The 17,428-nt window shown below is 37.7% G+C and overlaps 1 protein-coding gene across 1 annotated transcript in view; it reads left to right on the top strand.

Moving 5' to 3' along the window:
- The window catches only part of RFX6 (regulatory factor X6), a 38,569-nt gene that overhangs the window by 19,258 nt on the left and 1,883 nt on the right, over positions 1 to 17,428 (top strand). The window contains exons 7-17 of the mRNA XM_059835639.1: positions 1,974 to 2,081; positions 4,474 to 4,551; positions 4,645 to 4,758; positions 6,799 to 6,848; positions 7,641 to 7,800; positions 9,238 to 9,382; positions 10,650 to 10,759; positions 12,796 to 12,913; positions 14,011 to 14,133; positions 15,542 to 15,751; positions 16,272 to 16,781. Coding sequence (XP_059691622.1) covers positions 1,974 to 2,081; positions 4,474 to 4,551; positions 4,645 to 4,758; positions 6,799 to 6,848; positions 7,641 to 7,800; positions 9,238 to 9,382; positions 10,650 to 10,759; positions 12,796 to 12,913; positions 14,011 to 14,133; positions 15,542 to 15,751; positions 16,272 to 16,781 — 1,726 coding nt within the window. The remainder of the gene's footprint in view (positions 1 to 1,973; positions 2,082 to 4,473; positions 4,552 to 4,644; positions 4,759 to 6,798; positions 6,849 to 7,640; positions 7,801 to 9,237; positions 9,383 to 10,649; positions 10,760 to 12,795; positions 12,914 to 14,010; positions 14,134 to 15,541; positions 15,752 to 16,271; positions 16,782 to 17,428) is intronic.

Below are 17,428 nucleotides of genomic sequence, written 5' to 3'. Positions count from 1 at the left end.
ACTATTCCCACTGGAGTGAAATTTGACTGTATGCAAAGGGGTAGGAAAAGGCCACTTCAAGTACTGTTTAAATGCCTTGTGCATGGTCATAAATTCCATCCATTAGTACAAAGGGAATCTGCACAGAAGTAACGGATTTACTGCAGGAATATGCAGAAGGCCTGCTCAAGGCTCTGTACACTGCCCTGACATAAGGACTGGGTGGACTAAAATGGAACTAAGTAACTAAAAGTTTTATAGCTAAATAGTCTTCTCTAGGTTTGAATGCAATCCTATGGTTCTAAGTACAATTCAGTCAGTAAGGACAGCATCATAATACAGATTTTATTGCTTCTCTAGAGGATGAGAGTTTATTCTGAAGTATATCATTTGAGATCGTAATAAGCATAATGTGGTGTGCATTATAAATATAAGTATAGTAACACTATATCACTACAGAATGTTACTGCTCAGCTTTACTGGGACGTAGACTAAATCAGATTTTGTGAAAGTGTTAGGTTAGGAGTCTAAACAAGGTTTGATTTACCATATATTTCTTCATGGTCAGTATCCACACATACGAGGCTGTTTGTTGTTTCATTATTCAGTCCCATCTCTCCAAAGACTAACATCTAATATTATTCAAGATCTCTTCTCAGTCTGTAAGCAGTACAAGATGTGTCTATGATGTTTCAGATGTCACAAGCTAAAGAGGCTTAAGAACTCTATGAATTGCAAGGAACTTTCAGATCAGCAAAATGTAGTATAATAATAACAGAAATTTAACTTGCCTCCAGGTCAGCATTGACTGTGTCTCAACAAAGTAACTGGAGAACACTAAACAGCTGGGAATATCATTCTTATTGAGATATTAAATTGTGATCATATTACTAGATGCCTTTTTTATTTCCCTTTTTTGTTGCTAAAGAGTTAGCACAAGAAAAAAATATTTATTCCCTTCCTATAAATCCCTTTGAAACTGCATTTCCTCTTTCCAGGCTCAGTCTGTGACCCCGGACTTGGAACTTTGGGACTGAGCTTCTCTACAGGATTTTTTATATTGCGTAGACCTATGGCTGTATGTGCCTGTGCTACCCAGCATAGTTTTATTCTTCCCTTATGGACAAAAGCAAAATGCTCTAAAAATGTTTACAGAACCAAGTCTAGTCCCTCTGAGGCAAATGGCCAAACCTTCAGCCAATTTCAATAGAGCAGGAGGAAGGCAGCTAAAATCGGTGGCATGCCCCAGGAGGGCATGCAGCTTAGTATCCTTCCTTTTTCCTACAAATCTCTTGGTACATGTGTTTATGTGCATATCTGTTTTAATACAGTAGGACACAGAACTGGAAGGTATTTTCTGGGCCTTCATGTCAAATCTGCCAAAATCACAGAGAGCTATAAAAAAAATACATAGTTCAGAAGTGTCCATAGACCCTACATACCTTGTTATCCATAATGCTATAAAATATTATCAAACTTTATGATAAACTAAAATAGTGATTACCATAGTAAAGCAGCAGAAATCACTATTGCCATGCTATCAGAGCAGGAAGAGAGCAAGGGAGAACAACAATATCACCAGTACCCTAGATACTTACACTAGAAAGATACATATTAAATAAAACTTAGGGTCTTCCTGAGCATGTAACAGTCTATACTGTAGATGAGAGCAACAGACTGTATTCTGCTTCAGTTTTTAAACACAGACTAAATTCCAAGCTTGTGGAATTCCATGAAGTAATGTGGCTCAAAGGCTGTATGGTTCTGAAAACTGTATTTGGTGGAATTTAGATCTAGGCACATATTTAATTACATTCCTGAGCTGGAATCCAGATTTGGATAAGCCTCAAAATTTTGGAAGGATTATCTGAATGTAAATATTCTGGAATGTTGAGAGACTCATGAGACAATATACAAATTTAGCATGAATTGTTGGTTTCAGTTGAATCTATACTGGTTATTTAAATGTTCCTGGTTTTTCCCTTCCATTTCAGGGTGGTTTCACTCGTAAATATTCTCTGAGTTCCAAAACTGGAACTCTCCTCCCAGAGTTTCCAAGTGCTCAACACCTTTTGCTTCAAGGGTGCATTTCTAAAGACAAGGTAAAATGTGAGCTACTTCCCTTTTGACTCATAGATCAAAAATTGCCACAGAATGTTACTTCATATCGTAGCCTTTGAGGTATTGACATGAAAGAGCCAGAAATGTCCATAATCAAACAGAGGTGACTGATTTATAGAGGGGGCAAACCTTTACTAACACCGATTAACTGGCTTTCCACTGGAAAGGTGGTTGAATTATTTACCTATTAACTGACCTAGTATTTTACAAACTGATGGTATGTAAGACAGGGAGAGCAAAACAAATAACTGAGAGTTGTATTCATTCCAAATACCTTTGGATTTAAGGTAAATTTTGTTCTGATTAGATCAGAACAAATAATTCACAACAAATAATTAGATGAACTTTACTCTCTTTCATTAATTGTTTGAAAAGAGACTGTGAAAATCTGAGCATATTTTTTTTTTTAAATTAGTAAAATTGTATTCCTCAAATCGATACTCAGTATTGCTAATCCTAAGGGTAACTGTTCAGTTAGAAGTATTACTGGCATATATTTTATGTCTTTGACTGCTTGCCTGTGTGTTACGTCTATGTTGTTTCTGGTCACATTGCAGGCTGCTGCATCCCTGAACTGTGCTAGAAACCTTTTGGTACCCATTGTGAACTCTCCAGTTTAGCCTCCAGTACGGGTCATGATGGTGGCTGTCTTGAGATATGTTGCTTTAAAGCTTTTTGCTTTATGAGCCCTTCCTCTTAAGTTTGTTCTGGGAAAGTAGTGAAGCCTAGGATTTCTGTTGTGAGGAGCTAAACAAAAGGAGTCATCTGTAGTACAGAGGTCTTAGTCGGAAATCTTACAGTTCCTAAAGAAAACCTAAGAACTGGTGTACTCAGCAGTGTGCATCATCTGCTGCCATAGTCTCCATCAGCGAATTGACATCTTTCATAAATACAGCGTTCTCATAATGTTTAAATCTGAAGAGCATTTGAGGTTCCTTGCAGACCCAACACAGCAGTGTAAGCAAAACTGAATTTTACCACTCCAACAATGAAGAAAAAGATGCAACTCATTTTCTCTTCATTCTTGGGTCATCAGCATGTAATTGCTCTGATGTTGGGACCAGATGATGGGAGGGCCCAGCAGGGCTTTGCGAGTGACTCTGTTTGGGAACGGACTCATGGAGTTATGAGAAGACTGTGGGAAGAGATGAATTTCTGTGTGTATCCCTCTCTCTCTTTCCTTGCTGCTCTTTCCTCATTCCTTGTTATCTTTATTTCCTGTTTTTTTTTCCTTTCTGTCTTTCCCCTCCTTCAGCTTATCTGACCAAAGGTTACTGAGCCTCAGATATTTAGGTACTCTGTTGAAGAGAGCTCATACATGAAGTTTGACACATGCATTAAACTCCTAAGAAATTGCATGCAACTGAAATCTCATGGATCTCATAAATGTAGTAGTCTGCACTAAAATAGATTGATAATATTAGCATTTTTTGTTTCTGAAGAAAACTTACCCAAACTTTAAACTTCCCTCAACTCCTTCCAAAAAACCTCTTTAAAATGTTCTTGAATCTTACCCTTTGCCATAGTTTTTCAAAGACATACAGTTACAGAAGCAGCTCTGAAAGTCAGCAAGGTCCGTTTTCAAAGAAATCTGTATGCTAAACCTATTGAAATAAGATGGTACCAGATTAATTCGAAATCTGATGTTGGTTTGCCAGAGAAGTTCACAAGCTGTAGCAAACTTTGTGTGATTCTGGACCATAAGAATTGTTTTGCTAGTATTTTTCTTTCCTTAAAACACTTAAAAAATTCTTGGTTTATAATTTCCTACAAATTTAAAAAATTATTACCATTTTTTACAAAGTCTTTTAATACCTCTGCACAGTTATTAAAATAAGGGAACAGTCCACTCAAATAAATTAGCCTGATGAGATGAAAGGGAGTTGTGCTTTTTAAAGTTCAGTTCATGTAAGGCAGTGATTAAACTTTGACCAAATGACTGGCAGCTATTTTCTCATTTGTCCAACTAGATGATGTTTCAGAACACTCATAGACGCCTATAGTAGCCTAATGATTAACTTGCACTACTCTTTGGGATTAATCTTAGCTTCAGAAAGGTGAATTTACTTTACCATCTGCCTGCCTAATCTAGCTATTGTCTTGCTTTGATACCCACATTTTCACAGTGTATACAGATTCAGATGCCACATTTCTGACAACAGCATTGAGATTTAAAGATGTCAATAAAAACTAGAGATGAGTGACCTCCTCATCACTTTTGGATATACAGACTGCCTATTTGTAAATATGCATTGTAATAAAGTTTATGTTCTATATTTAAATGCTGGCTACAGAAAGCAGAAACATAGATCACTATAGCAGTAAAGGAGAGAGCTAAGAAACTCTGTTTAATCTTTCTTTCTTCCAAAATAGGTAGATACTCTTATCATGATGTACAAAACACACTGTCAGTGTGTCCTTGACAATGCAATTAATGGGAACTTTGAAGAGGTAAGATTGTTTGAACACACATTCTTGGTATATATGCACAGGGAGCCAAGAAAGCATTATTTATGCCCATGAATCTGGTTCCTACTCCTTTAGATTCAGCATTTCTTATTACATTTTTGGCAAGGAATGCCTGACCATCTTCTTCCCCTGCTTGAAAATCCCATCATCGTTGACATCTTCTGTGTTTGTGACTCAATACTGTATAAGGTAAGTTAAGCACTTAGCTACATGGATAATCTCAACCACATTACAGCTTTTGCTTGTGTAAAAATAGCGTTGAAGTTAGAATAACAGGATTCTATGACTGCCTTCTTCCTCTTACTTGTGTAAATCAGAAGGATTACATTGAAATCAAGAACATAAAATTGACACATGTAAGAGCTGAACTACAGTCTCAGCTCTGCTGCACGCTTGACGTGTGACTACATTGGGCAGCACACTAATGGTGAAATCCTGACCTACTTGCTTGAAGGTAGCTAAAAGTGCTTCTGTGCTTCACTGACAAGGCTGACTAAGTTAAACCTGGATGAAAACCAAAGCCTTGTTTTTACTTAAAAGATTATTGCAATTTATACCAGCAAAGAGAGTCTCTGGCAGATCAGTGAGGTGATTCCACATGTGAATCTGCTACTCACAGGTTATGTCAGGCCATAGTTTCATGTTACAGAGCTGGAACAATACTGGGTTAAGATATTCCTGCCTCTCCTGCCTGCTACACTTTGTTTCTGTTCCTATGCTGCTAGATGTACCAGAGAAACTGCTGCACTCTGAACTGGTTTGGGTTTAAAAAAAAAATCTAAAGAACATTTGTTTTGCAGCATTTTTGTGCCATACGAGTACTTTGATCAGTTCACAGCATGGTCACACAAATAGTTGAAACTAAGTGAAACTAAGGAGTATTGCAAGGTCAGGATTAAGCGATAGAGCACTGGGGAAAAAATAAAGTAACGCCGCCAAAGTTTCCTGAGCTTTTAATTTGGAAAATCAGATCGGATCCTTCATTAACAGCTACAAAGTACTTTAAGTTCCGCTGTAGGACATGCCATGTAAAAAGAAAAGGATTGTCACCCCCTCTCTAACACATTTCACAACCACATATTGATGGGAGGAAATAACTATTGGCATTAACAGTAAACACCAGGCAGTCAAAACAAAAGACTTGGGGCTGTTTAGCACTGAGTGCCTTATTGTCATCTATTTGTCATTCTTTACTGTACAAAAACATGGGGAAAAATCCAGAAGACATGTATTTCTTAGAAGCATATCAAGCTGTAAAGTAAGAAGAGGTGGTTTAGTTAACAGAGTGAAGTAAAGGTGATTAACATCAAAGACCTTAAGTATTAGCCTGGAGATGAGCCATTAAGCCTCATTTACTTGTAGAAGTCTTACTGTACATTGAGTTTATGATTTTTTTCCTGCTCTAAGCATGCTGTCCCAACAGAACCAATATTAACTTTACTTGTAATAAATAAATTTTAGAAATACTACAGGAGCACTAAATTAGAAATTGAATAAGGCAGAATTTCTCAAAAGTTCATAAATTTACTATTGTGTCTTTTCTTTGTCTCTCACCATTTCTCACTTATAATCAAGTTAGATATTCTTGACAGCGCAGCTGCAAGAAAGAAACAGGAATTTTATTGCTTTGTTATCAAACCATTTACATTAGTAGTGGAAACAGGTTTTTCAGATATAGGTAACTACTTGGCCCTCCGCAATAACATTCCCCAGAAGGCATGCCAGATGGCACAGTTTTTTTGCCAAAACAGTTCCACACCACACTTAGCTATAGGGGATTTGTCCTAAATGCTGAACATCTTCAGTGCCACATGCAGTATGGCAGAAAGAAGAATGAAGTGGCTAATAGCACTTGAGGACTTGGGAGGTGCTTGAGTATCTGCTTTACTGAGACTCACAGTGATGCTAGAAAAGACAGTGTTTATGCATCTCACTTCTACTGATTTCCCTACTGTAAGACGTGAGTGACAGCACTTTCTTGTTTTATTGATGTGCTGGCATACATTAAGAATGGGAGCTATCTAGGTATATAAATATCTCATATGTTCCTATCTAATAGTGATGGGAGAAATCTAGGTATATAAATATCTGGACAAGAGGTTGAATGGCTTTATTCTGTAAAAATTTCCTGTCCTTATCACTTTGCAATCTAAGTAGATAAGACAGACATGAATGAATACATACATGGCCAGTGGAAGCTTGATATAATTTTCTGTTACCTTTTTGAAGGTCCTTACAGATGTACTCATCCCTGCAACAATGCAAGAAATGCCGGAAAGGTAGGTATTTGACACTTAATAATGCTGCTACATTCTGTTTATTAGGCTTTTTCCAGGTAAATAGCAGAAATTCTATATCCTAGAAAAATTTTCTCACAATATTTATGCTCATTTTTAGAACAGTAGAGTATGTATGGCAAAGTACTGTCAGCTCTGAGGACAGCTATAGAACAGCCTTAAAACATTACACAGTATTTTAATGTCCAATTTTACTGGCTTGTTGGATATTCTGAAATAGGTTTCTTCTACACTAAAGCCCTAAAGGATCAAAAAAGAAACAAATGTACTCGTGTTGTTTAAGGAAAAATAATTGTTACCTTTTTTTCAGAATACTTTTTAGGTTTGTATCCTATTCATCACCATAATACCTAAGCATTTTCTCAACAAGACATTAATAAGAGGATTATTATCAGTTACCGCTGAATCTTCTCATCTTTCCTTTCCCTTAAAGGGCATCTTGTTTGGGGTTTTATGTCTGACTAACGCTTTTAGCTTCAGGTATCGCTAATGGTCCTTGGATTTCTTGTGGTTTATTCTTAAAGCTAGTGTTTTTCAACCTATTTCAATTGGCAGATGGCTCACAATTTTTCTCAGAGGAGATACAGATCAATATATAGTCAATTTTAGTCTTTTGATGATTGGTCATTTCCTATTTTCTTTTGGTGACATCTGAGAAGTAATTCACAGATATGTCCAGGACTCGATGTTAATCATAGATTGAAACCCGATTATTTAAACTAATGCAAGACAATTTTTATTGATGTTTCTCTAAAACACATTTTTTTCCTGTAGTTTACTGGCAGATATAAGAAATTTTGCAAAAAACTGGGAACAGTGGGTTGTTTCCTCTTTGGAAAATCTACCAGAAAACCTGACAGATAAGAAACTGCCTATTGCACGAAGATTTGTTTCCTCCCTGAAACGACAGACATCATTCCTACACCTAGCACAGGTAAAGAGAATAAGACTATACATCCAAAAAATTGTCAGTTACATTCAGTGCACCTTGCTGGTTATGAGATATAATGCATTATTTTTTTGAGGTTCAACTTCAGCCATGGAAGACTTACGTCTTGTAGTTTTAACCTTGCAAGAAGGAAGCTGCCATAAGTAGAGCTGACCAAAACTTCAAACTTTTGTAGTAGAACAGAGACAAAAGACAATAGTTATAATGAACTTCTGTCATAGGAACTTTTGGCAATCAATGATGACGTGAAATATATGGGTATTTGTTTTAGTTCCAAACTGGAAAATATCAGATGATCCTTCTTGCCTAGCAAAGGTTCTCTGCCTTGTCCATGGTGTCTTTTAGTGAGCTTATTTCTTTTTGAGTTTTGACTGAAAGGAGAACATGTGAGTGCAGGTAGCTGAGGGTTCCAAGGCTGTGTTGGCAGGATACAGGTATCTGCAATTAGGAGGCACTTCCATGTGATGGTTTGGTAGATTATACAAAAGGATACAATGACTTTCAGGGAACTTAAGTGCTAACAGCTTGAGCTTTGAGGTGGTAGTCCTCATGAATAACTGTAGATGCATCATATATTCATCTTGACTTAGTTTTCTCTTTCATAAATATTAAGACAGAAGTAGCACATGGGTGACATCATGAAGATGATCTGATAGGAAGGCGCATTAAAAGAGAATTAGGAGTCTAATGGAGGGGAAACATTGTCTCATCTGATCTATGAAAAACCCAGCCATGATAAGAAAATTAAACAGAATATGATTCTTCTCTGAGCAGTTATTCAGGTGATCCCCAAGTGTGGGTCTGTGGTGGTTTCAGCTGGGATAGAGTTAATTTTCTTCATAGTAGCTAGTATGGGGTTAAGTTTTGGATTTGTGCTGGAAACAGTGTTGATCATACAGGGATGTTTTCGTTATTGCTGAGAAGTGCTTACATAGAGTCAAGGCCTTTTCTGTTTCTCACACCGCTCTGCCAGTGGGTAGGTTGGAGGTGCACAAAAAGTTGGCAAGGGATGCAGTTGGGGCAGTTGCCTTCAACTGACCAAAGGCACATTCCGTACCATATGAAGTCATGCTCAGCAATAAAACTAGGGGGGAGGTTGGTGGGGGGGCACTGCTCAGGGGCTGGCTGGTCATCAGTTAGTTGGTGGTGAACAATTGTTTTCATTTGCATCACTTGTCTTTCTTGGGCTGTAGTTTTCTCTCTGTTATTTTTTCCCCTTTTCCTTACAAATTATTAATTATTTTTTAAAATTATTCAGTTTTTTTTATCTCAACCCATGAGTTTTCTTGCTTTTTCACTTCAGATTCTCTCCCCCATCCCACCAGGGTGTGGGAAGTGAGTGAGCAGCTGTTTGGTGCTTAGTTGCTGGCTGGGTTTAAACCACAACAGGATCTCAGCATTGTACCTTGCCTTCTCTTACAGATTGCTCGGCCAGCCCTTTTTGATCAGCATGTGGTGAATTCCATGGTGTCGGATATTGAAAAAGTTGATTTGAATAGTATTGGCTCTCAGGCACTCCTTGCAGTCTCAGGCAGCACCGACTCCGATGGGGAGGCCTACAGTGAATGTAAGTCCATGGTGATATATTTGCATTATCAAAAGTAATTCACTCTCTCATTCCATGCCACACTAGTCTACTTGCAGACGGACTAAGAAAAGGCATATGCAGACACTGCATTCTCTAATCTAGCTCAGTGTTAACTTCAGTAGCTTTAAGAAAACCAATTGTTTGCTCTAGCATATCCTACAAGAACAGAAGCTTGCTCTGGGAAGTCATCCCAGCTAGACGACTTTAAATGGTTGCTGAAAAAAATCATTTACAGGTCAACTGCTAAGTGTAATAAAATCTCTTTTGAAGTTTTGTTCTAATATTAGATATTAGCACATTTTAATTCTTGAAACATCTCAAAAATTCCATATAATTATGGTTTAATTTAATGGATATTTGAGGTAGTTTACTTTTTTTTGGTATGATTTTTTTTTCTGAAAGTTGATTTTTAAAAAAATACATAATTTTCTGTAAAGTATAACAGCTGTTTTCATACACAGAGTAGAGTGGAGTAAAGTACAAATTTTGAGGGTGTTAACTTTCACATACATACCTGTGGTTGAAAAAAGAGGTAGCCATTTTCTCTATTAGAAAGATAATGTTTGTCATAGGAATCATGTTGATCAGAGTTTGGAGAGCTCACAGGAGAGCAACAGCAATGTGTTGTCCTATAATATTGTTACTTTGATCATGAAAGTTTGTGCTCTTTAATGGTTCACAATCCTATTCACATTTCATTTGAGTTGCCGATTTCCTACTTTTTGTGTAATTGTTTTCTATTTTATTCTTTATCTTCTTTCACACTGGTTAAAAAAAGAAAAGGAGAAGAGAAATAACTGGTCATTCAGGCACTTTTTTGAAAATGGGAACTGGGGAAGTTAGCTTTACATTATATTGTAGGAAACTTGTAAAATATAAGGGAAACCTAAGAGGATATTAAGTCTGCCACATTACAGATAAAGCTTTACTACTAAACTTAGTAATAGAAAGATTTTCAAGGCTGAATCTTAAAATGAATGGAAAGTATCAGAAATTTTTTTTTGCTTTTACTTTCTTGTAAAACTTCATTGTCTTACAACGTGTATCATTGTAATCCTTAAGTAATTAAAATATATATCTGTGATGGATGTGTGTCGCTTGCTTTGCTGGGGAATTCCTCATTTCTTCACTGCTCTAATTCTTTGCTTTTCCTTTCCATGCTACAGTATTGTCATATGGCTGGTGAGTGGCTTTTTCTCATGTTCAGAATAGCGTGCAATGATATGTTCTCCTTTTTACATGGTAGATGACTCTATTACAGTGTTCCAAGAACTGAAGGACCTTCTAAAGAAGAATGCCACCGTGGAATCATTTATTGAATGGTTGGATACTGTGGTTGAGCAAAGGGTTATCAAGGTACCTTTCAAATGTTCTGGCTGACTCAAGACCAAATCCTACTCCCCTTACTCCTTCTTTACACAGTCCCTTACATACACAGTCCTTTTGGTTTCCCACATGGGATTCTCATCTCTGCTCTCATCTCCTTATTGTAACAGGGGAGTTCTTCAGTTGGTGTGAAAGGTTCCAGTGCCATTAGTTCTAATTAATCATGTTGAGTGCTGTTGAACAGTCTTATGTGTATGGCAAACTAAGAAGTATCTTAACTAAAATATTAAAGTCAGCACTGTCATAAACTGTACATGAAAGAAACCCATGCACTTCATCTGTGCATGCAGAATCACAGGGGTATTGCCCAGTGAGTAAAAGGTGAAAAAAAAGTTGTTCCATAGAGAAGCAATTATTTCTTTCATGGTATTCAGATGCTACTGTATGTGGTATAAGTTAACATAGCAGATGGATTCAGAAGTAGCTAACCTGTAGAAAGATTTTTACAGAGCAGGATGGAAGATACAGTTTTGTAGCTTTATAAGGTGCTTAACGTGGTAATTGATGGTTTTGATGGTATTTTTTTCCCCCTGATTTACAAGGTGCTTTATAATAATAAATATTTTATATGCATGTAGTTATACAGGAATGATTGCACTATAGTTCAGAACAAACTAATTGAGTTCTGAGTTATAGCTCAAGTAAGAGATATTTACCCAGTTTGTGACTCTAATGAACGTAAACTAGCAGAATAAAATGTTACACATTACTTGCTAGTAGCTAAACACTGGTCTTCTCATCAGGTCATGTTCTTTCTGGAAATGCAATATCTTATCCATCATTTTAGGGAGCATCTTGATATGACTGGATGCAAGAGGAGGAGATAGTGCAGTTAGCTTTGACTGGCTCGCGGAAGAGTGACTGCCACTTACAGATTAACCATGGGCATGTCATTTTTCTTTTCTTCACCTGTTTTCCCAAATTTTGATGGAGACAGTGATAATTTCTTTCTTTTTAAAGCACTCTGAGTTTTCTAACATTTGCTGTCATATGTGAGCAGCATAATGAGGAGCTTTGGATGACTCAGGGCAGCAGAGCCAAAGCAAGTCCTCATACACACTTACCTAGACATGGAACTCCCACTGAAGCTGAGGAATCACAACTTATTTTAGAACTGAATGATTATGGTCTAAAACTGATTCCACAATTTTCGAAGACAATTCCTGATAAACAAGCCAGGCAGAAAATGTGAAGCACTCTCCCATTCAGCATCTACTATGTGTTACTGTATTTTTAAAGTTCAGAGGTATGGTTCCTAGCATTGTTCTCCTGTAGTTAGGGGTAAGAAATACCTACAAGTCCTGATATGCAACTAGGTCAACTAATCAGAAGCTAATAATTTACAGAACATGTAATCCTTCCATTGCTCTCTGCCTTCTGTTCATGCTAAAGTGTGGTTACTGTCAAACTCACACAACAGCTTCTTTCTGCTTGCTGTTTGAGAAATCAACAGGGCATACATTTCCACGCAAACAAATCACTGCCAGAGCAAAGTGACAGTATGAAATGAGCCGCATGTTACAATAGTAAACGTACTATTTTGTAAGAGAAAGTCTGGCCAGTATTATACAGATTACATTAAAGTACAAAGACTAATTTCTGATCCCTGCTTATGTGGAGTAACATAGTGCCAGAGAGTGTTCTTTTTTCTTTCTGCCTTATATACCTGTATATTTACAGAATAATTTGGCACCTTTAATATGAGCAAATTAATATGAGCTAATTTATATACCTTCAGGGCACAGCAAAACCCAAGCAGTTTTCTTTATCTAACATTGTCAGAGCTCTACTCTGGTTGCACTGAAAAGAGTGAACGCTGCTCTTTTTTATCACTTTAGGACACACATTATGAAGACAGTTTGAATCAGGCAGCTTGATCCACCGTGCCACACCAGCCTGAGTCAAGGACTCCTTGAACTCTCAAGCATATTCAATTCTCTTTTCTTTTCTCCTGTGTGCAGAAAGCAAGTTAACATACTTAACAGTATTTTACTATTCTCTTTCAGGCAAACAAACAAAATGGGAGATCATTAAAGAAGAGAGCTCAAGACTTCCTTCTCAAATGGAGTTTTTTCGGTGCTCGAGTGATGCATAACCTAACTCTAAACAACGCATCAAGTTTTGGTACCTGGGTTTTGTAAAAACACTCATATTTTGTACATATGTGGTAGCACTTACCAGCTTTCCACCATTTCCTCAGCAGAGGAACCTGTCCTAGTCTAAAGATTCTCTGATCAAAGCCACAAAAGCTGTGTAACTTGTTTTTCAAACTAATATTTCACAGTAAATGTTAGCAATATTTTGTTGATGACCTGTGTCACATGTTCATTTTTCAAAGGTGTTTTTCTTTTGAATTGCTGTTTGGTACTGCTTTGCCCTTTAAGAGCTAGAAGTTCTGTTTGTTGTGATATGGCAATGGAAGTGTAACTGCATATCTCAGTATAGGAGACAGAAGATTTAAGTTACTACTTTTACATGTGGATCAGTTTGGTAAAAAATTACTGCTGTATAAAAGTTCTTGCGCATAGTATGTTTTCATAAAAGCAAAAGGAATTTGGCAGATCAGCACTCATTTAATTCTGGGATCAGCAGACAGTCAATTCAACAGTGTTTGTGGCTTTTAAAAATTCAGGTTCACATGTCCGTCTTCAGAAATGTTTACATTTTTGGAGACTCTCAGAAAGAACCTTTTATAAAACAGAAGATGGTAGAGCAAGTGAAACTCACTTTAAATTTAGTTCATAATTTCCTAAGTTTAGTTGTAGGTACATTGTTATCTAAAATTCAGAGGGTATTTGAAATGGCTGTAAGGAGACACACGTTTTTAATGTGATATATCCTTGAAGTAAGGTCAAAGACTTCACCAGTTATTGTCTGGTTATTTAGCACAAGGCAAACAGAAATAGAGCAGAGGCATTCTAGCAGACTTCAACCTTATCTAGCTCCACTGTGTGCCCTCTTCAAGTGTAAAGCATGTCTCACTTTCATCAGTATTTTTCTTTGATGTAATTAGTGGTCAAATAGCCTACAGGACAGTAAACAATTGAGCTAGCTGGGCCAGTGCAGAGAGATTAGAGCTAGAAGTTAGGCACTATTCCTTGTTGGTCTTGCCAGGTCATTTAAAGTCCACAATTATTTGTTTGTTTCACTCGCTTCTTGTAGAGTGGTGAGAGATGGTCACAAAGATAACTCAGCTACTCTCTCTCTTTCTCCTCCAAAAGGTTCTTTTCATTTGATCCGCATGCTACTAGATGAGTACATCCTGCTTGCCATGGAGACACAGTTCAACAATGACAAAGAACAAGAACTCCAGAATCTACTGGACAAATACATGAAGAATTTAGGTAACTAGAGATTGGTTCTTTTGAATGTACTCCTGTATTTTTAGAAATTGACATATTTGTTTAACTTTAAACAGAAGCAGGCGTACTGTCTTCTGAAGGTAAAGTTATATGCAACATTGTCAAATTCATATGAAAAGCTTGTGACCGTTCACTCAGCAATTCATTCCCACCTTCCTACCATGGTTCCCTTAATAACATCTTGTGGGACTGTGAATACACTGGATCACTGAAATGATCTTGGGTGCAACAAACACTTGCAGGTACATCTGAAGGGCCACAAGCTGAAGTGTGAAAAGAGGTATAAGTAGCAGAAGAGGCAGGAATTCCTAATCTAGTTTTTCTGCCAAAGCTTAAATATGTAATTACGCCTTGAACTAGGAATGTATTAAATGTTACCAAAATGCAAATATCCCTGCAAGGTTGGAACACAAGTTTGGAGCCCTATTTAGCATTTGGTTGAAGTGTTACTGTGTGGAAGAGAAACAAAATTAATTTAAAACAGTATCCTTAACATTTCCCATCTACCAGGCTTCTTCAAGGTTAGACAATTTGAAGCCATATGTTCCAGGTCCTTTGCTATAAGATGAATGAAGATTGATTTGGATCAAATTCTGGCCCAAGTTAATCCCTAAAAATCCATTGAAACTCTACTGGGTCCTGCTGAATTATTTTTTGTTAACATTAGCACCAGCAATCAATCTTTAACTTTTTTGGTGGTTGTTACTCTAAATCTGCACTTTGATGCAAGAAACTTGCATAGTATTTGTCTGACAGTAGATGCTGCGCTTTTTCTTTTAATTCAGCCTTCAGGAAAAAAACTTGTCCTATGTTGCTGTTGCCTTATCCTTGGATACTTAGGTGAAGTACTTGAAACCATAAGGTAAAGTAATGGTTTCCATTGAAGAATAACAAAACTTCCACTGACTTTATCAAGTCTGCGGAAAACTGAAGAGCTACTGAGTATAACAAATGCTTTTCTCTAGAGATGAGTATGAAAATAGAGTTCAAGCATTCTAAAATTCCCATTGTTAATTCTTTAAGGTGAAGTGTCATGACCCTGATTCACTCTTAGTGCGATTTACTGGAGTTCATCACTGACATTTACTTCAAGGGAATAAATCTGATTCATACCTTCACTATGATGGCTTCAGTAAGGAGTTGATACTCTGTGATGTAGATCTGTGGTCAAGGAATATGATACAAACAGTTCCACTGGGAAGATCAAGACTAGAGCAATATTTGTATTTATTGGCTACATGCAAAATATGGAGGCTTCACTAGGTTTTAAAATAAGCAACCAAAGATATGAACAAATCAGGCAGCTCATATGCTGTCTATATACTAGTGGTGAATTTATGTGCAATGAGCATACAAAACAGCCACCAAGAGTTTTCACTTACTCTTCCAGATGCAAGCAAAGCCACCTTTACCGCATCACCAAGCTCTTGCTTCTTAGCAAATCGTAACAAAGCTGCTGCTCTGCCCAGTGACACTTCAGTCAAAAATGAGTGTCTAGCAGAGCAAACTTACGTGTCCTTGTCAGCTAGTCAGCCCAGCAGTGTACCTTCTGGTGTGAACCCCTTTGCCACAGGAGACAGTGAGAATATGCAGCTGACAGGTATGTATCTGTTCTTCTAGTTTCTCCTTCTATTATTTGCTTGTTAGTCTTTCAGTCCACGGTTGCTGTAGGAGGAGCAATGACCATATGCATTTATAAAGACCTCTAGTAAATAACGTTTCATGAGCTTACCCTCTGCTGATTTACAGAAGGCGGCAACTGTAGAGCCCTGCCAGTAATAGATCCTCTTGGAACAATGGTAAAACTATCCTATACCTCTTGGCTTGGTGAGGTTCTTGTTAGGAGAGAATGAACTGTAATGCCTGGAGGCTTGTAACTGCTAGAATTTCCCACTGAATGTGGCAGCCTCCAAGCTGGAGAATAAAAGTGGGAAGCTTTATAGCCTGAAGCCATGGATTAAAGAATGTGTGTTGTATAGGTGGGGGCCAATGCATATCCTTTGTAAAGGTTTCAAATGCTAATGTACATTTCACTGGAGGGTTAGTGTCTTAACAGATCCGCTCGATTCAGCAGTACTGCAGTATGAACACTAATCACGTCTAATGCTTATTTATTCCAGGTCAGATGGAGCTGTCTCAAAGCACTGGTCACCTGATGACTCCACCCATTTCACCAGCCATGGTCAGCCGAGGAAGTGTTATCAACCAGGGGCCAATGGCTGTGAGACCTCCAAGTGTAGGTCCGGTGTTATCCACACATTCACAGTGCTCTTCCTACTCAGAACCCCTTTATCAGACTTTGTCACAAACTAATCAGAATTACTATGGAAACAATTCCAATTACCAGGCTATGTTCAGAGCTCAGACTCATTCCACTTCAGGAGGTTACCACCACAGAGCAGAGCATAGCCGATTCAATGCCTTGAGTGACCAGCAGTTCTCCAGAGACTACTTCAGCAACAGTTGTGCTGTGTCTCCATACAACGCCAGATCCCCTTCCAGCTATGGTCCCTCATCCATGTCTCAGGACACACACAGTATGCAGTTTCTGAATACTGGAAGTTTCAATTTCTTGAGCAACTCAGTGCCTACGTGCCCAGGAGCAGCATATCCTGCTAATGCTTCCAACGGTATTAATACATATTTTCTTTTTCCCTTCTGTTTCTCTTTCCTTGCTGGAGTAAAACACTTTTTCTCTGCTTTTTTCTATGGAAGATGTTTTTCAGCTCTTATTTATATCTTCCCGTTTTCCAGTTCTCTGATGACACACAGAGATTGTAAAGCAGCTTAACAAGCTACTTAAGGATTTATTTTCCTCTGGTGAATCCTCAGTTGACCTCAAATGCATCTGCTGCACCTATGCTAATCTTCCTTTGGCACCATCGCCATGTCTTGCACAAAGGAAGCAAAACCAGGATGACCTTGTGACCTCTTGAAAAGCCCCCAAAACATCTACTATGAAACAGAGCAGGCATAAGATAGCTTACCTCTGGGATCAACATAATGGACCATTCTAGTCACAGGGTCAGCATGGTGAAACAAAGTATAAAAAAGTGCATTAGCATTAGTTTGAGACTTGGGCCCTGATATTTCTCATACTTCAAATGTAAAGTTATTGCCACAATCTGCTTCAGAGATATAGTCAGCAAAAACACCTCCCTCTCCGGAGAATAGACATGTGGAAATGTTGCTTTTTTATGGATTTGTATATGCGGTAAGTATGTACTACCATGCAGATTTTTCCAGGTATACTTTCCTTGATTGTGAGCTTCACAAG

Source organism: Gavia stellata, chromosome 2, assembly GCF_030936135.1.
Source record: "Gavia stellata isolate bGavSte3 chromosome 2, bGavSte3.hap2, whole genome shotgun sequence".
NCBI lineage: Eukaryota > Metazoa > Chordata > Aves > Gaviiformes > Gaviidae > Gavia > Gavia stellata.
Note: the sequence above shows the minus strand (reverse complement) of the source record. Positions and strands in the feature narration are given on the sequence as shown.